This window comes from Vanacampus margaritifer, chromosome 12 (assembly GCF_051991255.1).
Source record: "Vanacampus margaritifer isolate UIUO_Vmar chromosome 12, RoL_Vmar_1.0, whole genome shotgun sequence".
Lineage (NCBI taxonomy): Eukaryota > Metazoa > Chordata > Actinopteri > Syngnathiformes > Syngnathidae > Vanacampus > Vanacampus margaritifer.
Genome location: NC_135443.1, coordinates 5587266 through 5613058, shown reverse-complemented (window position 1 = coordinate 5613058; position 25793 = coordinate 5587266). Strand labels below are relative to the sequence as shown.

Genomic DNA, 25793 nt, shown 5'->3' with positions numbered 1-25793 from the left:
TGGACAAAAACGGCTGATTTGTAAATAAATTACATTCCCATTTATCCCACAAAAGCACAAATACTGCTACAAAACGCTTACGTAAAACCAATGGAGTCTGTCTTTAGATTTAACTCTGTCAAATGTCACTGCACATTTCCCCCCCCCCTTCATCGCCGTGCCGGCACGCGAAAGGAAACGCAGAGTAAACGAAGTGGAGGGATGAGTAATTGCTGGCATATTGTAAGCGACAATTTCTGCAGCGGTAGGAAGTGAGAGGAGAGAACGCGAAGGGCGAAGGGTGAGAGTGAGCGACGCGTGCGAGTGTGACATTAATCTGCCTCGAACCCAGAGCGGACACTCGCGGGGTAATCATCAGACAATTAAATCGGGTGTATCTCCATGGATGCTTATTTAAATTGAGTGGGCTCGCACGTATGCATTCGTTGGTGGATGCACGTTATTGCAAATTACGCATATGCTTATGAGGTGTCATTTCATCCCATCAACACCAATATATCGTCATATTTACTATGAGGTCTAATAAAATGGATGGATGGATTAGCCTAAGAGCTAAAATAGCATGCGCATATTCATTGTATGTCTTAAATATGCAGTATGCAGCTCTCCCGCGTAACGCCTTTTGCTTGAACCCTTTTTTCTACTTCTATATGTGATTATAGACACCAAAAATAATTGACTCTCCGAGGACCACCGTCATGGCCAACATTCAAATACAGACAGCAATACACACACATAATCACCCACATACAAAAAAAAAAAAAAAAAGGAGAGCTGAGATGATGACATGCCAAATCGGTAAAATTACCGAATGAACAATACTGAGCGCTCCAGAAAAAAATAAAAATAAATACAGACTGCAAAGTGTTCATCAAAAAGGAGGCATTTTATTTCTAAAATAAATATTTAATATTATTCTAAGTCACATTGTTCTGAACTGTAACATTATTCAGCATTTGAAAAATGTATTTATTTGATCTTAACTGCTTTGCTCAAAATACACAAGATCAAGAATGACAGCTTTTTCTTTTCTATTTTTTTTTTTTTTTTAACCTTTCAAGCTACCTTTGTTTTTAGAGAGGAAGTCAAATTACCTCGATTTAATGGGCGGTCCAGTCTCATGCATGCAAATGCGTCTCTGCCTGCCTTTATTGCTTCTGCAGTACAGCTTTGATTATTGTGATGGCTGTGGGTGGAGCTTAGGAGTTGGCTAGCTGGGACTACTAATTTCGAGTATGAAGAAAAAAAAAAAAAGTAAAAATGTATGTAATGCTTTCCTTTAACTCTTTGACTGCCAGACGTTTTCAGAAAAGGGATGCCGTGGGTGCCAGCCGATTTAAGCATTTTTGACTGATCTTTCAAGGTCCACAGAAAATTACTTGTTTGGACTATGGAAACACTCATACTACCAAATGAAAGATTGGACTCTCATCTTTCATCAGAAAAAAAAGTTTGTTTCTACCTTATTCCATTTTTCAGTAATCAACAATAGAAAATGGTTAGTTTCACCTCTGTTTTGAAAAAAAAACGTATTTTAACGTCTTTGGCACTCCTCCATAGGATTTTACTAAACGTTATTTAACGTCTAATGACACATTTTTTTGACTGTGTTGCTTCACAAAAACGTAGTGTGGGGGCGGTATTATGTAAATTAGCTGCACTGTTGCATCACAATCTGACAAAAAAATCAGAGCATCTTTGGATTTGGACAGAAAACATTATTTACTTTCAGCATTTCTTATTTCACCAATTAGTGTTTCCAAAATCTAAATACATACATACATACATATTTTGCATGAGAATTTTTTTTTTATAAAAAGTACGACTGATACACACACTAAATTTACTTGCTGCCATCTAGTGGTAGTGCAGTGAATTGTTCTGCCTGCCACTATATGTCACTGACGGCGATAACAAATACACATTTTTGTAAAAAAACAAAACAAAACCAGGCTAATTGGCTCACTTTTATTTACAATATGACAATATGACAGGATGTGATCGCAGATTCAGAATCCTCTTTATTGATCAAGTACGTCGAAACACATAACACGTTGAATTTGTCTCCGGTAGTACGAGCTCCTCATCCCGTGCTGCATTCCCCGTGCCGCAGAACATGTGGAGGTGTTATATAATGTAACTCAGCTTCTGTGAGTGTAGAAAGCCCTCAAGCGTATTAGTGAGTAACACTGGCTGCGAATCCCTTCAGGGAGCAGCTCTACAGTACACTTCCTTCATACTAAGGTGATGCAATATCGCCTCCAGTGGAACAAAGCAGAATTGCAACCTTTCATGTTTTCGCGCTGTAACTCTTTTGGGGTTTATTCCCTCCTCTCACCCCCCACCCCCGCGCTCTTCTCTGCAGGCTACGGATGCAGACCTCTTCTCCAACGTCACCTACCGGATCAAGTCGGAATCGGCCCGTCGGCTCTTTTCCCTCAACGCAATCACCGGAGAATTGTCCGTGCTGCAGTCTCTGGACTTTGAGGATTTGGCAGATATGGGAACGGGAGCCTCGTACACTTTCCAGGTGGAAGCTGTCGACCAGGGAGGCGTCACGGCCCCGGGGCAGGCTACCGTCACGGTCCGGATCACGGTAAGAACCCCCTGACATTCATCCCCGCCGCAAGCTCTCAGTGCGGTGTCATATATTTCCCCCGCAGGATCTAAAGTGAGTCAAGTGAGAAACTCTCAACTCAACTTAACTTTAAACACTTTAAAAAATATATATATATAAAATAACCGCAGCTGAAATGTAGTGTTGCACATAAATGTACCTCGAACATAAAGCACTATGAAAATAATACTAATAATAAACAAAATATGCTATTTAGATCAAGTATAATAAGCATAGACGATTATCGGCATTTTGACAAATATCGACCTTTTTACAAATATCGACCTTTTTACAAATCTGAAGACCGATAAAGCTGGCATCTCAATGAATGTAGCGAATTTTGGGATTTCATCAGCATTGGTAAGATGTTCACAGACATGTTAAAAATTAAAAAAGTAAAAACTGTCTGCGAAGATCTTTTGAAACCTTTTTACGAACCCTGACGAAAACCCAAAATGATTTTACATTTCCACTTTACTTTATAAAAGATTGTGCTGACACTGGGAACGCCCTACACTTAAAAATAATAATAATAATAATGTTTTTGTTAAAACTTGATTAAGTGCAATTTCTGCTGAAATTGCGTGGGAATTCTGAAAGCTGAATGCTAATAGCTGAATACTTATGAAACAAATTGAAAGATAAATGATGTGAAAATGACAAAGTTTTAATTGTAGTTGATAAAAAATGAATAAAAAGAAAACTTGAACTGCAATCTGGTGAAGGCGGGATTTGAAACCTCACTTTCAGCATTCCCACAATTAAGACATTTTGTTGAATTTTTGGAAAACATTATCGACAGTAAAAAGCTGAAAGTAGCTTGCTTAGTTTTAGATTTAGTTTAACACATGGTGATGACCTTTGTTATCATTTTTAAACAAAGCTGTCTATTCTTTAGATATTTAAAATGAAAAGAAAAACCTTCAAAGTGTTTAATGGCATTTCAACAAAATTATTATTTTTTAATTTTGATGGTAATATTTTCTCTTTTACTGCAAATATCAGTTAACGGCCTCCTTTACTACTAATAATCGTATCGATATTGATCCTGAAAAAAAACAAACTTATCGGTCTATCACTAAAATATAATAAATACACTTCTTTAAAATGATAAAACCATTAATTTCTTGTCATTTTTAATGCATATAATTATTTATTTTTGTACACCACTAGTAGAAAAAGTTAAGTGTTTCTCAGTGTTGAGTTTGTTAACAGGGAAAAATATTACCACAAAATGGTGACTTTCCCAAGAGTGAATTTCCGCATTTCAGCTATGAACGATTTTCCTTTTGACTCCAAAACGAACAATTTAACAAAACATTATGATGTCCGAGATGCACCGTCTTCTTATATGACAGAAAATCTTTGTGGAAAAGATTTTTTGGTCATCGTTGCAAGATTGGGATGCGCCAACTTAGTAAGTTGCATGAGCTTTGTGAGATCAATATCGCGCGGACGGCCGCTTATCAGGTGCCCACACGGCAATCTTCCGCGTGGAGTTTGTCCTTCGATAAGAGTAAGCTTTGCGTTTGATTGGCAAAAGCCGATCAGTCCTCCCTGCCGATATCAAACCACGTTTCGGCTATTTGAAAATGGCAGCCGTGGATTCGCGCAGGCGAGCGCTGGAGTCCGTTCGGCTTCTCGTGTAATATCTCCAGAGAGCTATTTGAAGTATCTGGCGTTTGATTTCCTCTTGTATTGTTTTGTTGTTGTCTCGTTCCGAGGATGCTCTGCAGTGCAGATTGTCCTGTGTGTCCTAGACGTCAGAATGAACTTATTTTATTTTTGATCACACACAAAAATAGATGGTAGCGTTATCCTGGAGGACGCGTTTATAAATCATTGATAGCCAAGACTCTGTCACAACAATAGCAAAATAACAATTAGAAAGGGAATATCAACCCAAAGTTCTTGTTTTTTTAATTTTCTCGTGGGTGAGATTGCATTAGAATACACGGCCAAACTTGAACCCTGACCTGTTGTGCATTATTAACTCATTCATTGCCATTGACGACTATTGACGTCAAAAAATTCATTTGAACTATTTTTATTAGATGAAGATTTTTTTTCCACTTTTGTTAACAAGAGTATGAAAACCTAGAATTTTTTTATGGTACTGTACATTTAGAACAGATGTCAAATTTATAATTAATCGTGAATTAACTATTGAAGTCATGCGAGTAATTACAATTAAAAAAAAAAAACCCGCCTGAGGCGATTAAAAAAAAAAAAAAAGATTATTAAAAATTAGGAGCGCCAGGCGATTACATTTTTTAATCGCAATTAATTGCATGACTTCACAAGTTAACTCACAATTAATCACAAATTTTATATCTGTTCTAAATGTACAATAAAAAAACAAAAGTGGAAGAAAATTGTCTATTTTCTGCATCTCAATAAAGCTACGTAGTTTGTTGCCTTAGTTGTGCTCATGTAGACGAGTGATCATGTTTTCGCCCAATTTTTTTCCACTGTCTCGAAGGATACTTTCAGCGATCTTCATTCATGTCGTCTCCCCTTGTTTACAGGATATGAACGACTTCTCCCCCGTCTTTCGCCAGCCCCTGTACAAAGGCATGGTTGCGCCCAATGCTGAGAAGGGGACAGTCATCACAACCGTGTTTGCTGATGACCAGGACCCACCCGTGAGTACATTTTTTTTTGCAAACCATCAGGGGTACGTCGGACCCAAAATGGTGTTGCTTGCTTCAGTTTTGAAGTTATTCCAGATACCGTAGTTACAAATATAAAAGACAAGTCGTACGAGATATGAGATTTTTTGGGGGGCGGACGGGGGAACACCCGACACTCTTTTTAACTTAACAGTTACGATTTTTTTTACTTCAATAAAAGAACTGATTGTTCAACAAAATATTATAAAACTTGATACAACTTAAACTCATTCACTGCCATTGACGGAGATAGACGTCAAAGATCAATTTTATTGAGGCTGGCAGTGAACGACTACAAATAAATCTGCTTTTGATTACATGTTGCATGGATGTGACAAAAATACATTTAATATATTATTTCTTGAATATGATACCATTAACTCATTCACTGCCATTGACGATTATAAACGTCCAAAAATCATTTTAACCATTTCTATAAGTTTAAAAAAAATTCTACTTTTGTTAACAAGAGTATGAAAACCTTGAATTTTTATTATTTAAATAAATAAATATTAAATAATAATAAATAATAAATAAATATTTATTATTGTACATTTAGAATAGATTATTCGTGAGTTAACTATTGAAGTCATGCGATTAATAATGATTTAAAAAAAATTATCGCCTGACGCCCCTAATTTTTAATAATCATTTCGTCAGGTGATTATTTATTTTCTTATTGTAATTAATTGCATGACTTCACTAGTTAACTCTCGATTAATCACAAACTAGTTAACTCTCGATTAATCACAAATTTTATATCTGTTCTAAATGTACAATAATTTTTTTTATTGTAATTAATTGCATGACTTCACTAGTTAACTCTCGATTAATCACAAATTTTATATCTGTTCTAAATGTACAATAATTTTTTTTATTGTAATTAATTGCATGACTTCACTAGTTAACTCTCGATTAATCAAAAATTTTATACCTGTTCTAAATGTACAATCATTTTTTTTTATTGTAATTAATTGCATGACTTCACTAGTTAACTCTCGATTAATCACAAATTTTATACCTGTTCTAAATGTACAATCATTTTTTTTTATTGTAATTAATTGCATGACTTCACTAGTTAACTCTCGATTAATCACAAATTTTATATCTGTTCTAAATGTACAATAATTTTTTTTTATTGTAATTAATTGCATGACTTCACTAGTTAACTCTCGATTAATCACACATTTTATATCTGTTCTAAATGTACAATCATTTTTTTTATAGGTTTTCATACTCTTGTTAACAAAAGTAGAAGGAAATGTTAAACTCAGAAATCGTTCCAATGAATGTTTGATGTTTATAGCCGTCAATGGCAGCGAATGAGTTAAATTCCCAGTGAACTCTCTATCGAAAGTTTGTAATATTTCCTGCGTTCCGCAGCAACCAATTTACCGAAAACTTTCCAGAAAAATCCTGCAGGGTTATAGAAAATGCATGGGCAGATGTTTGAATAGTGACCGATGGGATACATTGTGCTCGTCGACGGAAACTGCGCATTTCTGGCTACGTTTCTAATTAAAGTGTTGCGCCTATACAATGTGGAACAAAGCCAGCCAACCCGCTTGCGCTTTTTTTAATGAAGCCGCATGAAAGAGCGGCTCGGCGAGGTCCCGCTCCCTCACGGACACGTCGCTCTTTGAACATCAGACGTTTCCATTTGTTGGCTTGTTTCACGCCACACACTTGAAAGTTCCTGCACGCTTTTCATTCGCGTACACGCGTTTCCATTCTCCCTCGCCGCCTCGGCTTGCATGACTCACCAGGCTTTTAGCCTCTGACAGTGTCATACTTGAGAAAATATAAGTTGTTTTTTTTTTTTGTTTTTTTTGCTTGTGGTATCTGTGGAGTTTCTCCTGGGAGTGGAGCAATAATGACTTTGGTCTATTTTCTTCCGGAATCCGTCAGTTACACAAAAAGATGTCGGTCACGGCGGTGAGAAAAAAAAATGTGCGAATGTTTTTTTTTGTCATTCATTGCTAACTAACCTTTTCGTTTGACACTTCTTTCATACTTGTGACTCATAGTTGTTCATGGAGATAAGGTTGTTTATTTTTCTCTCTCCTCCTCCTCGTAAACACTTTTTCGGTTTAAGGTTGAAAACACTCACTGACCTCGCCGTGCTGCCCTCACAGCATCGAGCTGTCTGGAGAGCCCCAGCTTCCACTTCCTTTTATTATCAGCAGCCCTTCATGCTTGTGGGTTCTCGCAGAGTTGGCGTTGCACCTTGACACCGGGGGAAGTCCCAGCTGAGGGTGGGAGAGTACCTCGCATAATCACTGTCTCACTCAGCCACTTGAGCAACTTCGATTTTTTTATTTTATTTTTCCAAGTTGTTTTTCAAGCCTGAGCCTTGATGTTGCATCCAGCCATCCGTTTTCTACGCCGCTCATTGTGATCGGTGTCTTGCGGGGGGGGGGAGCTGGAGACCCTCAAAGCGGACTCATTTCACCTGTCAATCAAAGGTCAGCGTGAGCAAGAATTGACGCTGATGATAGCGTTCTCTTTACGTGTTCATTTTTTAATAGCCCGTGTCCTTATTAAAGTCATTGAAAATGAAACTAAAATGGAAAACTGACCTTTTTAGTGGTTTGTATATAAATAGAGTGATGCCTCATTAAGCCCGGTCCCCATTGAAATGAGTGAAGATGCCATCAATCCCTTTCAGCTGCCACAAAAAAATATATATATTTTTTTTTTACATAGCACTCTATAATATTTCCTTAAAACATAATACAAAATACACCACACATAGATAAAATGTAAAGTTTTGAACAATTTGTGCATCATGATTAATTCATTGCTACTCCTTCGGGTGTGTGTGACTGCATACAAACAGAAACGAAGAAGACTTTCACAAGTACTCCAAGTGACTTAGTAAACTGCTATAATATTCAATTTTTTTCGCAAACTATGAAGAAAATATGGCTGTGAGTATTGTTATATTGTGTTCAAATCATTTGCTTAGATAATTTTTACGCTGTGACTATTAATGGTATTTGTCAGTGTTGTTTTGGCAATTTGCCTTATGTCTTAGCATTAAGCTAGCAGGATTGTTTAAAATTGTTTAAAACATTCACATTGCTTAGCCTCTTACATTATCGTAGATTAGCATTTTATACAGTTATATTTTTTTCTCTTTTGGGGGAAGTTGGAACAGATTAATGCCATTTTCATTCATTTCAGTGAGGAGCGGTTATTTCAAGTGTTTGAAATGACTAGCATGGTCAAGGAACGAACAAAACTCATATCTCAAGGTACCACTGTACATTGCTGGCCTTTTTGAGGAATTCAACTGACTAGTAGATTAGCATTTTATACAGTTCTCTATTTTGGGGGAAATTGGAACAGATTAATGCCATTTTCATTCATTTCAGTGAGGAGCGGTTATTTCAAGTGTTTGAAATGACTAGCATGGTCAAGGAACGAATAAAACTCATATCTCAAGGTACCACTGTACATTGCTGGCCTTTTTGAGGAATTCAACTGACTAGTAGATTAGCATTTTATACAGTTCTCTATTTTGGGGGAAATTGGAACAGATTAATGCCATTTTCATTCATTTCAGTGAGGAGCGGTTATTTCAAGTGTTTGAAATGACTAGCATGGTCAAGGAACGAATAAAACTCATATCTCAAGGTACCACTGTACATTGCTGGCCTTTTTGAGGAATTCAACTGACTAGTAGATTAGCATTTTATACAGTTCTCTATTTTGGGGGAAATTGGAACAGATTAATGACATTTTCATTCATTTCAGCGAGGAGCGATTATTTCAAGTGTTTGAAATGACTAGCATGGTCAAGGAACGAATAAAACTCATATCTCAAGGTACCACTGTACATTGCTGGCCTTTTTGAGGAATTCAACTGACTAGTAGATTAGCATTTTATACAGTTCTCTATTTTGGGGGAAATTAGAACAGATTAATGCCATTTTCATTCATTTCAGTGAGGAGCGATTATTTCAAGTGTTTGAAATGACTAGCATGGTCAAGGAACGAATAAAACTCATATCTCAAGGTACCACTGTTCATTGCTGGCCTTTTTGAGGAATTCAACTGACTAGTAGATTAGCATTTTATACAGTTCTCTATTTTGGGGGAAATTGGAACAGATTAATGCCATTTTCATTCATTTCAGTGAGGAGCGATTATTTCAAGTGTTTGAAATGACTAGCATGGTCAAGGAACGAATAAAACTCATATCTCAAGGTACCACTGTACATTGCTGGCCTTCTTGAGGAATTCAACTGACTACGCAGGCTTCACCTTAAATTTTTATCCCCTTTCCACTTGCCTCTGCCCAAGGCGTACCACTGTACAAAAACCATTTCAAAACCTTCTGCGATATGAGAACACAACCTACCCCGAGCACGTCTACGTGGTCAGCATACGAGAACGAACGAGGCTGTGACGCAGAGCGGGGCTTTGACTGACACACCAATTCGATTTCCTAACAGGAGTGGACTAACCCAGTGTCTTATTGACCCGGGGCTCAAAGCATTTTATTGACAGAGTGCCCGTCAAAGGCTAATACAATATGTATCACAGCCGGACAGCGTACTATACGTCTCTGTCAAAAGTTCCTCACGGTTCGAACCATCCCTGTTAGCTTTGTGGCTAGACAAATATCTATCCAGCTTACAAACCTCGGGAGAAGTGATGCTTGTGATGTCTAAAAGTGGACTGTGTTTTCATCTAGTGTTCCATCACTCTGAATGAGATTACCATGGAGACAAATGCTCCTGAATGCATTATTCCTCATAGCCAGCCGGGTTTGAAAGGTCTGTTATTTATGACCGAGGGGAAAAAACAAAACAAAATTATTGCAGCAGAAAATGTATCCCTGCCATTTGTTCGAGAGCCGCCCAACTTCTTATAGTGTTTTAAAATGCATCGTTAATAAGATGTAATGTGGTGGACTCGGAAGTAAACTTGATTATTTCGCGCTTCACATTTAATTTCACTCCGTCGATTACTGTAGATGTGAAGCCGTCACAGATGCAGATGCTTTTAGGAAGTACTGAACAGCTATGACTTTTATTTTAGCAATGGTAATAGCATAATGTGATCACTCTGGCATTGTGAATCATAAAAAAAACAAAAAGTTCAACTTTTAGTTATCTATTTTTGGGTGGTTAAAAAAAAAAAGTTATTTCTACTAATAATTGTATTTTACCCCTGCAGAAGCCGATGTCAGAAAATGTGCAAAGTCATACTTGCTTTATCACACCCCGCAGTAGAGGGGGCGGGGTGAGCAGTGGCTCATTTGCATGAGAGACCCGCCCCTTCTAAATATTGATTTCAACAAGGCTGTAAAATAAGTGAACTTTAATTTAAGTTTATTTTTATTAATAATAATGATAAAGATAATGATGATAATAATAATAATGATAACAATAAAGCATTTATTTTAGTCGGGCTACTTTTAATATTTGTGTGTGGTAAAACATTATTACATATAGTGAAATTATAAAAAAAAAAAATCCTGCATGTAAAGCAACATGTGCTTGAGAAATGTATTTCAACTCACCGTTCATAATTCTTGGTGACAAGCAAGACTCAGGCATCAATTCAGGTGTAAATAAGCACTGATTATCCCAAAATGAAACCAAGACGGGAGGGCTTTATGAGTGATTGATAAAGGGTGTCGGTAAGCGACCAATCTGCTGAGTTGATGAGTTGTTGTTTTTTTAATCCAGTAGACATCTGGACTCATTTGATGTTATCGACTGCTGCTGCATTGACACATCTACAACCTCTGTAAAAATGACGGATGGATCTTTGTAAAAAAGCTTAATATATGGCTCATAAAATACGTTTTTTTAAGTGGTTTTAGCCGTGGTAGCTGTGGAAAAAAATGACCTTTCGTATCATAAAATAGAATGATTTTAATGTCATGTAAAAAATATAACAACTATGTTCAGAAGGCTAGCAAATAGTTTGACTCTGCTACAGTAATGTTAGCTTGCCACTGTGGCATCAGCTAACTAGCTAGCTCAAGTTAATGATCCCTACTGTTTGGTGTTTCGATTACCAAACACAAAGACATAAAACTACCTGGATAGATAATACAGTATATGTTTTATAAAAGAAAGTTTTTGCGGTGTAACTGTATCATAATTAGAAATTGTAGTGTATCGTAAACATTAATTTAATTTTTTTTATTGGTCTGACCAAGCTACTGTGATCCTAGCTTGCCTCTTTCATGTGAGCTAAATAGCCATCTTAAGCTAATGATTTCTATCGTTTGTGGGGATTTGAAAACAACACGCAGAGATACTAAACTCACTTATAATTGTTAATTCAACGTACATGATGTTAGTCTGATGTTAGTATGTCACTTTTAGCGACATTTTCCAGCTTCCGCAGTTGCATAGCAGTATCTTGCTAGTAGCGCTAATGTCATCACAAATTGATGGATGGATATTTGTCACCAGCGAAATAGATTTTTTTAAAGCAGTATTAGCAAATAGTCTGACTCGGCTACATGGATGCTAAGCTTGCCTCGCTAGCTTAAGCTAATTTTTACTAGTTTGCCACACAAGTAGATTCAAAATTTACTGTAAATTATTCACTAATTCAAAAGCATAATGTGTTTCGATGACTATTTAGCCACATTGTCGGGCATCGATAGCATTTTTACAGTATTTGTGCTACTCTCATGATACATGACAATTACATTAGTAGAAATTTAACTAGTTTTTAATATCATATTGCATATTTTATCCTGCACGTTTTCTTTTTAGCTTCTTTTTAAGGTGACCTTGAGTTGATAATCCCCGTACAATAAAACAGTAATTATGATAGTCAAAAGGCAAACAATAAAATAGTGAGCTGATGAGATTGCTCAGGCTGGTTTAATATGCGTGTATAATGTTTACTGACCGAAGCGGCTCCCATTACGGCGGTCATATGATACAGTGAAAACAATATTCCTGAATTTTATTGTTGATCCATTTTGACATCTTATCCATCGTCCTGCAAATCCCCCCAAAGACTTCCCTGAGAAGGTTTCCCAAGCCCTTAAAGACAAATGCGTGTGAGGAAAAGCCCCTTCGGGGACATGTTCATGCTTGTGGTTTTATCTCTTTGTCAGAGTCCAGACTGGCCAATCCCCGAGGCAGGCAACAGACCAACTTTGGCGAATGAGGCGGCGAGAAAAAAAAAAGATTATTAAAAGATCAGTTCTGTCCTCAGGGAAGAAAGTGTTGTAAGAAAAACTATTAAGATGATCCGCAATCAGGAAGTGTGTTTAATCTTAATCCAAGTGTCACACTTAACGTCCGGCGCCTACTAATTATTAATGCAAGTGATTTATTCTGCAGACTGTAGGCATGAGTTTAATAAAGAAGCGTTTCCCCCTTTTCAATAAAATTGAACTCAAGACATCTGAATTCATAAATAACGTGATTTATACTAGGCGGTGCAATCAAGGGATGACTACTAAGAGCAATGAGATGGGGAAATCATAACAAAATTCATCATTCATTTTATTTTTTTTTTTTTTGTAAATAATATTCAGGAAAAGTTTCTCAAAGAAAAATATGGAAATAACCCAACAATCCATTACCATTTTGAACTAAGCAGCCAGGACGTGTAGCTCCATTCTTACATCTCAATAACTTCTATTACTGCTTCCATGACAGTTAGCAACAGTGGTTCCACCTCTGAATTTTGGTCAAATCCTGAATTAGACTGTCCGAAGATCAGATTTTTGGTGGTATCTGTGTTATAGTCCAACAGTTCCTTTGTTTTGAGGCCTCGACCATCATTTTGCAAACTACCATTAATCTCATGTATTCTTTATCCTCCTCCGCCTTGTGCCTTTCAGGGCACTCCGGCGAGTTTTGTGCGCTACAGAGTGGACCAGGACAAGTCGCCTTACAGCGGGAGCATCTTTGATGTGGAAGAAGTGAGCGGAAGGATTGTCACCAAGGTCAACCTCAATGAGGACCCCAGCCTTACCTTTAAGGTTGAGAAGATGTTAGCGTGCATGGATAGATTGCTTGAATGACGGAGACAGACAGAGGACGTGATATTTTTGTGCTATTAACTCTTTGACTGCCAGACGTTTTCAGAAAAGAGATGCCGTGGGTGCCAGCCGATTTAAGCATTTTGACTGATCTTTCAAGGTCCACAGAAAAGTATGTATTTGGACTTTGGAAACACACATACTACCAAATGAAAGATTGGACTCTCATCTTTCATCAGAAAAAAAAGTTTGTTTCTACCTTATTCCGTTTTTCAGTAATCAACAATATAAAATGGTTAGTTTCACCTCTGTTTTGAAACAAACGTCTTTGGCACTCCTCTGTAGGATTTTACTAAAAGTTATTTAACGTTTTTGGCAGTCAAAGAGTTAAATGGACATCTTTTTTACATTGTGACAAAAAAGTTTTTAGTCTGAAAGACCACGAAAAGGCAGACCAGCTTCTCTTGAACGGCCGTTAAGCAGAAATTGATCAAAAATATCCAAAGGGAGAAAAAAAAAAAGTCCAGGAAAATTCAATTCATGGATTTATGTAGGGGTTTCTTGAGGACTACCAGTGGTCCGCAGGCAGCCATTTTGCAAGACAATACTCTCCATGAGAGTTGCATTCTAAAACTTGGGCTTCAATTGAAAGTCACACATTCTCAAAATGGGACCATGAATCAAAACGGGATCTAATTAATATGGAAGAGCAAAACTGACGATTAAAGTTCTGTTCCAAACATCAGGTCAGAAACTTACCGGTTTCCTAGTTTCGATAGGCATCTAATTTAATGGCAATAGTAAAGAAGCCACTCTGTTAAAAGCCTAAACCATGAAATATATGAGAGAAAATTCTGATTCTTTGCAAATAGAGTATATATTGGTCCTTTTGAACAAACAAACAAATATTTTGAAAATCAACTTACACATGATTTTTGATTTGTGTCATATTTGGTACATTTGGTCACAATGCTTTAAATTAGTACATTTGTAACTGCCTTAAACTTATTAAACATATTAGCATTTCCAAAAATCAGAAAGAAACATTGGGAAGTAATGACTACTAACTCATTCACTGCCATTGACGACTATAGACGTCAAAAATTAATTTGAACTATTTCTATTAGTTTTGTTCATAACATTTTTAACATTTTTTTGTAACATTTTTTTGACTGCCAGACGTTTTCAGAAAAGGGATGCCGTGGGTGCCAGCCGATTTTAAGCATTTTGACTGATCTTTCAAGGTCCATAGAAAATTATGTGTTTGGACTATGGAAACACACATACTACCAAAAAAAGATTGGACTCTCATCTTTCATCAGAAAAAAAAAGTTTGTTTCTACCTTATTCCGTTTTTCAGTAATCCACAATAGAAAATGGTTAGTTTCACCTCTGTTTTGAAACAAACGTCTTTTAACGTCTTTGGCACTCCTCCATAGGATTTTACTAAACGTTATTTAACGTTTTTGGCAGTCAAAGAGTTAATAAGTATCGTTGTCCCTCCTTTCTCAATTGGGGCGATCTTGCAAGGTCGCTGGGTGATTACCGCCCTCTAATGGATTATCCGTGCAATGCGTGTGTCAGATCATATACGTCAGGGTTTTAATGGGAAAACATATTATACTTTTAAAATTGTTAAATTGTTTTATAATTAATATGACATGTTTAACATAATACGGTTACATTTGTAAATGTGGCTATGAGTGCCACTGAGGATCATTTTTGGGATCCGTGATATCCGTTAACTGGATGACAATTTCTTTCTGCGATGTCGAAAAGCTTGTTACATAAAGCCATCGTCCCAAGGTGACCCGTTCTGTTTATTATTATTTTTTTTTTTTTATATATATTTATTTTTTTTAAAGAGAGAAGCAGGTGCTCTAGGACATTTGGTTCTAATAAGGATGTCTCAGACACCACCTTGCGACCGAAATGTTCCCTCTCTCTCCGTTCCTGCTTCTTGTGCTTGTAAAATGAATTATGGCGGCTGTTGTAAACAACTTGTAATATCTGACGGCTGTATGTGTGTGTGTGTGTGTGTGTGTGGGGGCGTGCAGCTGTTTGTCATCGCCTTTGACGACGGCGAGCCTGTGAAGACGAATAGCACCTTGGTGGAGATCACCGTCCTTCAGCCTTCGCGGATTCCCATCTTTACGCAGGAGGAGTACAGGTGAGCGCGTCGTTGTTATGACGGTTCAACATGCTTGAATTAATATTCGCCTGCCCTGTCAAATATTTATTGCTGCGAGTGCCCTTATTTGGCTTTAATGATGTGCGTCAACTGCTTTGGCCTACATTCTGCTCCTGTGTCCTTTTTACCACATGAATCCGTTTCCACCATAAATATGTACGGAATCCTCAGGGTGCTTGTCGTAAATCACAGCGGCTTAAAACTTCCTTTCTTAACGAATTCACTGCCAGCTGTGACGTTTATAGTCGTTAATGGCGGTGAATGAGTTAAGTGCGGCACGCGCGTACCGACCATCGGTTAGTCAGCAAAAGCCGAGTCAGCAAAAGTCTCTTTACAATTTGAAGCGTTTATTAATATAGTACAGTTAATATATATTACATATATTTTTTTAACCTCATTTAATACACCTCTTTGATGCAGCTTCTGACCTCAAGAGGTCGCTTAAAGCAATGCTAGTTATTACAAAAAAACGGCAAGCAGGTGGCAGCAGAGTATAAGAGATCAGCCAGGGCCATGTTGCAACCAGCTCTTTTTCCCAGTCTTTTAAACACGTTTGTGATGATGAAACTTAGCTATGTTTGTATAACAGATAAAATTAAAAAAAAACTGATGAAATAAGAGACTCTAATCTTTGTTTTGGCAGGTTCCATGGTTTTATAGCAGTAAAACATAATATTATGGGGCCTTGCAAAATCAGTCAAAATCCAGTACAACAGCTGGGAGCAAAGGGGGTTGCTTCAGATTTCTGCATATCAACTGTAATTGTTGACTGATTTATATAGCCTTCATCAAAGACGACTGATTATTTTCTGTTTTTAATCAAAATAAGACTTTTGCAAACATCTGTTTTTACTTTGGAAAACATTGGCCGAACCGGTAGCATAGCACCAAATCAATCCCCCTTTTTTTTTAATCACTATACGAATACGAAGTACAAAATAAACACCAATCACTGCTTCTAAACAGTAATCAGGGGGAAAAATGCTTTTGTAATACACTTTAAGGCAAAAGTAAAATGAACCCGATTAGTCGATTAATCGATAGAATAATCGATAGAATAATCGATAGAATAATCGATTCTCAAAATGTGTGAGTGACACCACCTAATTCGTTCTACGGACGGTCAAAATATTGACGCAAAAACTGGTCCACAAAAAAGATTGAGGACTTCTTCACCACACTCGAAGAGCACATTTTAAAAATCACTTACTTTGGTTAAGAGGTTTAAGCGCCAGCACAATTAAAGTGTCAGAAGGGGCAAAAGTCCTCCATATTTCTCAAGGATGCCGACGGTCTGCCACGCAAGGCGGTGCGTGTCCAAGCGCGGTCCGACAAAAGGCTGATGTTGCAGTGACTCAGGAGGAGTCGGCCAAGTGATTTATAATTAAACTACGCATGGATTATTAACACTCCATCTGAAGCGCCTTTGAAGAAGTCGCTCATTACGTGCCAGCGCCGGCTTGGGCGGCTTGTAATATGCTACGTTGCATGCTCGCAGCAGGCACCTGTCTGGGGTGAATTCCCAGTAGGCTGAGGCACCGGAGGACTGATGGCAAAGTTGTCTCCGGCGGGACTTAATGGGAGCGCTGCTTTTAAGTGGATTGATTTACGAGCTGACGTGTCAGTCAGCGTAGGCAGACGCGCCGGCGTAACTGAATTTGACATGCTATTAAAGACTTGGGTAGGCAGGCTGAGGCATGACACAAGATGTCAACACAATGGCGGTGTTGTGCGCGACTTTTGCACAAATATGCCCATCCATTTTTTTTTTCTCTGTGGTTACCAGTTGCAACATTAGGTACACTTGCATGATCTAATGATATGACATGAAACGCTGTATCAAAAATGCATTTCGACAGTCAGCACTTAACAAGGATCACTGGAGATATTCGCTTTTCAATTCGTATGATAGGCAGACGCTAAGTAAGCAATTTAGCACTTCCACGAGAACACAGACACAAAGATCCAGAGCCACTTTCAAGTGATGGCTGGAGTCAGCTGGAAGTGGCGATATTGAAAATTCATGATACATTTGGCCTACATTGCCTACGTCAAGCAGTTATTTGGGGGACCAAAACTGCCAAAATTAAAAATAAATATAAAAATGTATATAAAAATATATATATAATTCATAAATTAAATACAAAAAATAAATATAAATGAAAAAAATATCCTTAAACAAATAAATAAAAGTAACAATGAATAAAAAAATAAATAATGAAAAAATAAATATAAATATATGTTGAAATAAATACAAAAATACATGAATAGACTTAAATATCAATCAATAAATAAAAACGCTCTGCACATTTCATGCTGCAGACGCACTGTCGGGTTGAAATGTTATGCAAATGAGGGGGCGGTCCTAAGTGGGTCTTGGGTTGGCCTCCGCTGTTGCAATTTTTGTATTTATTTTGACTTTTATTTATTTATTTTAGGGTTATATATTTATTTTGTTTTTTTTATTTCCATTTATATCTATGTTTTTGTATTTAATTTTCGAATTATGTTTTTATATCCATATTTATTTTTTACTTTCATTCATTTGTTTATTTATTTAGTCATTTATTTATTTATTTTTTGTGGCTGTTTTGGTCCTCCATAAGCAGTAACCTCCTTGGGGGAGGTACTTACTTAATACTTAATCACAAGAATGATTAGCTTGACCAATGATTTCGGATTCCGCTCTTGGGTTGGCTCTTATTGGAATGCATTCGAGAATATCATAATGTTTGTAAACAAACAATAGCTTAGGGTACATCCAGGTGGCGGAACGCGATGACAAAACTTTATTAAGGATTTGCGCAGCCAGTTCATTCTCAAAAGCTCTTTTCGGTTTCAATTAAAAAAAAAAAAAATCTCCTTCTCCTGCTCGACCGCCGTCTCTTCCTGCCGAGGGTGTCCAATCTGCTGGCTTTTTTTTTTTTTTTGAACGGAGAGCCGGCTCATCCCTCACCCGGGCTATTCCTCCCCAAAGAGAACCCGCCGCCGCCACAAATCACCGCGTAAATATCCAGAGAAGCTCACGTCTGTCAACGCGCAGGCAGTAAGTTATATGAGCAATCAGGTAAGTTATGCCCGCAGCTCGGGGCCACACAATCAAAACGGCTCTGCTGGGTTTTGGGCCGGCTTAATGATTTCTGCCCGGGCTTTACGGTCGGTCCTGTCCATCTGTCAGAGGGAAATGAGGGCCTCCCAGTCGTTGTTAGCCACAATAAATGGCCCCGATTGCTGCTTATGCTGTAGCGGCACACCTGCTATTTGTCGCGGCGCTTTTGAGATCATAGCAGCATGAGCTGTTTATGTAAGCGGCTCATAAAAGAGAGTGCAAACAATAAAGTGGAATGTATAGCGGTTATTCGTAATTGTGTCGTGATTTTTAGAGGGTAAAGGCGCTTGTTTGAGATGGATGGAGCAGATTTGTTTGCTTGTATAAATGCACTAATACTAATAAAAACAATGTTGTTAGATTATATCTCCTCCAGGTAAAATCAGCCAAAGTGTGTATTTTAAAATACTTAGCTCGTTCACTGCCATTGACGGCTATAGACGTAAAAAAAAATATTTTAACTATTTCTATTAGTTAAACATTTTTTTTTAATTTTTGTTAACAAGAGTATGAAAACCTAGGGGAAAAAAATTTACTCTTCGAAGAGATATGAAATTTGTGATTAATCGTGAGTTAACTAGTAAAGTCATGCGATTAGATACGATTACTAATATTAACTCATTCACTGCCATCGACGGCTATAGACGACAAAAATTCATTTGAACTATTTCTATTAGTTTTAAACATTTTCCCACTTTTGTTAACAAGAATATGAATACCTAGATTTTTTTATTGTATTAGAACAGATATAAAATGTGTGATTAATCGTGAGTTAACTAGTGCAGTCGTGCGATTAATTACGATTAAAAAATTGTGATCGCCTGACGCCCCTAATTTTTAATAATCTTTTCTTTAAAAAAAAAAAAAAGAAGATTATTAAAATATATATATATATATATTTTAAAAGAAAAGATTATTACAAATTAGGGGCATCAAGCGATTAAAATTTGTAATCGTAATTAATCGCATTACTTAACTAGTTAACTCCCGATTAATCACAAATTTTCTGTTCTAAATGTACAAAAAAAAATTCTAGGCTTTCATACTCTTGTTAACAAAAATGGAAAAAAATGTTAAACTGATAGAAATAGTTCAAATTAATTTTTGACATCTATTGCTGTCAATGGCAGTGAATGAGTTAATTGCCTGACGCCCCTAATTTTTTAATATTTTTTTCTTTTTTTAATCTTTTTTTTTTTAAAGAATAAAAGATTATTAAAGATTAGGGGCATCAGGTGATTCATTTTTTTTTAAATTGTAATTAATCACATGACTTCACTTGTTAACTCACAATTAATCACAATTTTTTTTTATATCTGTTCTAAATTTACAACCAAAAAAATTCTAGGTTTTCTTAATCTTGTTAACAAAAGTAGAAAAAAACGTTTAACTAATAGAAATAGTTCAAATGAATTTACAGTATGGCAGTGAATGAGTCAATAACAATGATATTCATTGTCACCATCCAACACCACCACTAATACTGTTATTACTAAAACTATCTAATGACTAACTAATGATCATGTCGAAGTATCCTTGGGAAAGATACTTAACACACAGTCGCTCCTGGTGATGTCATCAGTAGGTGAATGCGCTGTCAAACTCGAAAGTGCTTTGATGGCCTTGCTAGGTACGAAAGCGCTATTATATAAATAAAGTACCATTTACCATATTTTTATTATTTACAAAGTCAAAATCCTCTCATTTCAGCCTCTTAATTAAATGTGCATACTTTGTCATTTATTTAGTCTTGTGTAAACTAATTACAGTCATCTTTCATTCATTTGCAGGTACATTGCATTGCATTTTTCTTTTGTTTATTGTACTTATATTGTAGATGATTTACTATATCGCAGGATTTTTTGCAGTGATTATGATTCCACGCGGCCTGCTGCAGAGAGTGTCCAATGTTTAGGCTCATTTCACACTTAATAAAAGAAACTACAATGGTGTCATTTACACAACTGTGGGTCAACAGTCAAGTAAATATTATTACGCAGCTAATTCTATGTAGCCCATCACGGCTAGTTGGAAGGAATTGTAATTGCTAAATAGGTGGTTAGGATAAGACTTAAGAGGGAATATAATATAATATAGATTATTTTCTTTGCTTTGATCCTTCCTCGGGTCTCCTGACAACCTCACGACTCTAGCTGGATTCTGAAGTAGGTGAACGGTATGGGATTTTTAATAGGTTTTAGGTGAACTAATGAACATACACACGCACACGCATGCGCACATGCACATACTCACCCACATACAAAATAAAAATTAATTTAAAAAAAGAGAGCAATGATGATGGCATGTCAAATCAGTAAAATTACCGAATGAACAATACTGAGCTCTCCAGAAAAGAAAAGAGAAAAAAAAGACTGAGGGAATATAGAAAAAAACATCTGTGCACTTTCAATCACTTTATTAAACAAACTTTTTTTTTTTTTAAACACATGTACATATACATATAAATAAACATGAGCACTTTCTTCGACGACCTGCAGATGGCCACAACTGAGGCCATCGCTAAGAGTGGCTAATATTTTGGCCAGTTTACAGTTGACATAGAATTTTACATTCTCATTCACACAAGTCAAAAGGCCAGGCCATTTTCCTAAAGTTAAGCACTTGATGTTTAAACTTCTGCCTTGTTTTTAAATAACATTAACACAGGCCTAATTCTCTATTGTATTTTAAGGTTGTTCAGTATGGTGGAGACTTTTGTTTTTTTGAGAAACACTGCTAAAGGCGCCTTGAACACGTTTGAAGATCAAGAAAAGCGACTTAGAAAAACATAGCTTTAAAAAAAAAAAAATCATAAAAAAAAGTATTTGAATATAAACAGATGTGTTATTTGTGGGCTTTGTTGCCAGAAGAGCACCCAATTTATGTCAGCGACACCTCCGGCGGGATTCAGCTTGTTAGAGAGAGAATAATGTCTCCCTGCGGGCGAGGCCTCCAGGTGGCAAATGATTTAGTCGGCCGCTATAAAACATGCAAGCCGCCGCTGCGTCTGTTTGTGTGATGTCACGATGCATCGCCGTCCTGCGGTGTGCCAGGCTGACCCGCTGGTTATTAATCATGATGATGATATTAATGTCATGTCATGTCGGGGCAACAAACTCACAGTAGTGTTATTGGCAGCCATTTTCAGAGGTGGCAAATCCAGATCCAGAAAGTAAAAAAAAAAACGCCGCAGTTTGGCTTTAGGTGCTAGCTAAGTGAGCTCCCCTAGCTAGCTCCTCGGGTGCTCGATAGCTAGCACAAGGGGCTAAAGCCAAACTGTGGCAGTTTGGACCTGGGTTTGCCAACTCTGGATGTGATAGAACATATACTTTAAGATAATGCAAGGCAAAACTGCTTCTTGCTGCGACGTGAAGAAAGAAAGTGAAGAAATATGATTTCTTATCCGTTCTACTGGCTCGAGCTAGCGAGCTCCCTAGCTAGCTCCTCGGGTGCTTGTTTACCTGCTAGGGAGCTAATTAGCTAGCACAAGGGGCTAAAGCAGGGTTTTTACTTTCTGGACCTGGATTTGCCACCTCTGGCCATTTTAGTTTTAGTCTTAAGATAGTATCTCACTGAGTGGCGAAAGCTTGCGAGTGTTGTGCTGTAGTGCTCTTCTTTTTTTCTTTTTTTGTCAGAGCTCATTAACTCATTCACTCCCAGCCATTTTCACAGAAGCAATCCCCTTCACTCCTGGCTGTTTTACTAGATTTTGATTTTGCAAGGCCCACAGAATATTGTGTCGTATTGCTATAAAAACGGGAAACCAAGTGAAGTCTAGAAAGACTGTGTGTCGTATTGCTATAAAAATAGGAAACCAAGTGAAGTCTAGAAAGACTGTACACTCTAAAAACAGTTGGGTCAAAAATAACACAATTATGGGTCAAAAATGATCAGATCCTCTACTTGGGTCTATTTGACCCAACTTTGAGTCAAGGAATGGGTCTTTTAGTGTAAAACAACTCATAAATATTGGTCAGATCCTTTACTTGGGTCAAAATATTGGGTCATTTTGTATAAAAACCCCAAAAGTTTTTTATTTTTTAAAATTTTCCCTTTTTTTTCTTTTTTTCCCCTCTTTTCTTCTTCTTTTTTTCTTTCTTTTTTCTTTTCTTCTTTTTCCTTTTTTCTTTATTTTTCTCTTTTTTTTCTCTTCTTTTTTTCTTTTCTTTTTTTTCTCTTTTCTTCTTTTTTTTCTCTTTCTTTCTTTTTAAGGGAAAAAAAATAAAAATAAAAAATAAAATAAAATAAAAACCCCAAAAGTAGAGTCAAATTGGCCCATAAAGTGGATCAGTCCATTTTTGATCCAACTGTTTTTAGAGTGTATTTTATTTCATTATTATTATTTTTCAATAAAAAACAAGTATCCCATTTATGTTGAGCAAAGTCCAGAAATGACTCCTTATTGTATTTTTAAATAAATACAAATTTTATTCTTAAACGTCACTAGAAAAAAATGCACTTGCAATTGCTATTTGTTAAGCAGGGTTGTCGTAAACGTAACTATTAAAGTAACTTAAAATCAAGTATTCAGTAAAGTACCTAGGTTGCGTTTAAAAGTAAGTAATCCATAAATTAAGCAAAAACATGCTCAGAAAAAAAATACAACATATTTTTCAGTTCTTGCCAATTACTCGTCGGGTGCCTGCAGAGGCTTAAAAAGCCTTCAATTGGATTTGTCCAGAAGTGCGCTGCTAAATTATCCTTTAAAAAATGACCCCTAAACATTAAATCTGTTGTTCAAGAGTCTTAAAAATGCCAGACCCAATAAACAACTTTTCTAAAACTTTGTAATTAGTCTACAATCACCATAAAAAAAAATGTTTTATAGCCTAGTGGCCACATTTTCTGAATGAGGGCTGTTAAATTTGATCGATATGTCCTTAAAGAACCATTCTGAGAAGTCATAAATTTGTTTTCCTCAAACCTGCAGATACCTTGATTCCTTCCCCCCTGGAACGTGTAGTAAAGTATGTGTATGAGTAACATGATTATCTCCTTTGACGTTTTTTATTACGATTATTTTTTTCACTTTTTGTTTTTCTTTCTTCTTTGCTGCTACTTGTGTTCAAATTTCCGAATGAACCAATCACTTTCAATCCTCACAACTGTGAGGCAGGTGTGCTACCCACTGGGCCAACGCGCTGCCGGCTGCCAGGAACATTTTCATAAAACTATTCGTATACAAGCAATTAAAAAGTCCATTTTCCATATTATGTCCCCTTAAAAGGCCGACGCGTGGAGCTTTTAGTGCACATGCAGCAAAATCGCATCCGTTTTTTTTTGCACTAATAGTCATCGCAATAAAAGCAACTAAGAAGGTATAAGTCATGAATTATTCTAAATTCTGTGATAAAAAATGCATAGCCAGAATTATAACAGCATAGCAAACCTCATTTCCTCTTGGTTCCATACTTAATTATGAGGAATCATCCAAGTGTAGCGGAGGTTTTGCAAAAAACGGCGTGTATCTTCATTTTACTGACCCAAAGAGGCAATTAATAACATTTTATAATAATAAGTAATGATAATTTAGCCGATAAAGAGAAAAGTCATAGAATAATATTCCCAAATGCTTTTGTCCACCCCTGATCCATTATTCATCTCCTAACTCTCATATATCAATATAAGATTATTACACTTTCTTATAATGATGTTCGTTATTCTCGTCCTTTTCATGTTTTTGATACACTGGAATGAATTATGATGATCAGGCAAAAAAAAAAAAAAAAAAGGGCACCCATAGCCAAAATGTTCCTTTTTTTTTTTCAGCTGTTGTAGTTTATTTTCTTGGCATCATGCTTCAGATTTTTTATAAAGTTAAAACATATTTTGTGCCTAATAATCATTGTTTTTGCTGTTTCTGACAGAGTTGAAGCATTACACAAATAATATACTATTAAACCTAGACAGCTAAATAACATTTTCCTTTCTATTAATGTTTTTTTTTTTTGTATGCTCTGTATCATAGAGCACTTTATTTCCCACCTCTACATCATCGGTGTCAAACACAAGGCCCGGGGGGCCCGATCTGGCTCCCTCATATCAGTTCATGTGGCCCCGGAAACCAAATCATGTCAACTTCCATGATTCTTCCTAAAATCTGTACCAAAATGTCAAATAGGCCTGTGTAATAAATAATAACTTTGAGATATTGCAAGCATTTTTTTTCCCTTACCAAACTCCTTTTTTTTACAGTAACATGGATAATCCTTGAACTGATTTCAAAACTATCTATTTGTTGTGTAATCTATCAATAAATGAATGAATCATGAGGTGATTAAACACTTCTATGATTTCACAGTCTTTCTGGGAGAAACAAATTTTTAGCGTAATTTTTCCTCATGTAAACTTCATCTGTTGAAGTTTAAATGCTTGGATGAAAATATCTCCTTGACGAAAGGTGACTTTTTCCTACAAAAACACATTTTGGGGCGTATAATTTTTTTTAACGCTTCATTGAGAGAGATACTTAACTCTTTGACTGCCAAAAACGTTAAATAACGTTTAGTAAAATCCTATGGAGGAGTGCCAAAGACGTTAAAAGACGTTTTTTTTTTCAAAACAGAGGTGAAACTAACCATTTTCTATTGTTGATTACTGAAAAACGGAATAAGGTAGAAACAAACATTTTTTTCTGATGAAAGATGAGAGTCCAATCTTTCATTTGGTAGTATGTGTGTTTCCATATTCCAAACACATTTTTTTCTGTGGACCTTGAAAGATCAGTCAAAAATGCTTAAATCGGCTGGCACCCACGGCATCCCTTTTCTGAAAACGTCTGGCAGTCAAAGAGTTAATATTCAACCGCAAAATGTTTCGCGGTCGTGCTTGGTTTCTTCTTCAGGCTTTCACGTCAAAAAGATTCAAGATCGTCAAGTTAATAAAACTGGTGAACTCGTCTCGTTTGTAAAGCAGTTAAATTCTCTTCATATTTGTCGGCGCGCTCTCACAACTAAAAAAGAGAATGCAACATTGTACGGTATGTTTAAGGGAATCTATCATTTTTCCCAACAAAAGTCGGCCATCTTAATTAATGTTTTTTTTTTTTCTTTTTTTTTTACAGGAGAGCTCAGTATTGTTCATTCGATTTGACATCATCATTGCTCTCCTTTTTTTTTTTCCAACAAATCAATTAAAAAAAAAATGTAATAAATGTTTTTTTTTTTTTTAAATACATATACATATATATATACACATATACACACATATATATATATATATATATATAT

The 25793-nt window shown here is 36.4% G+C and overlaps 1 protein-coding gene across 3 annotated transcripts in view; it reads left to right on the top strand.

Moving 5' to 3' along the window:
• Positions 1-25793, top strand: part of LOC144061371 (protocadherin-15-like) — a 254801-nt gene that overhangs the window by 183317 nt on the left and 45691 nt on the right. For all 3 annotated transcript variants that reach the window (XM_077581760.1, XM_077581759.1, XM_077581758.1), the window contains 4 exons: positions 2366-2596; positions 5146-5262; positions 13124-13264; positions 15322-15434. In XM_077581760.1, coding sequence (XP_077437886.1) covers positions 2366-2596; positions 5146-5262; positions 13124-13264; positions 15322-15434 — 602 coding nt within the window. The remainder of the gene's footprint in view (positions 1-2365; positions 2597-5145; positions 5263-13123; positions 13265-15321; positions 15435-25793) is intronic.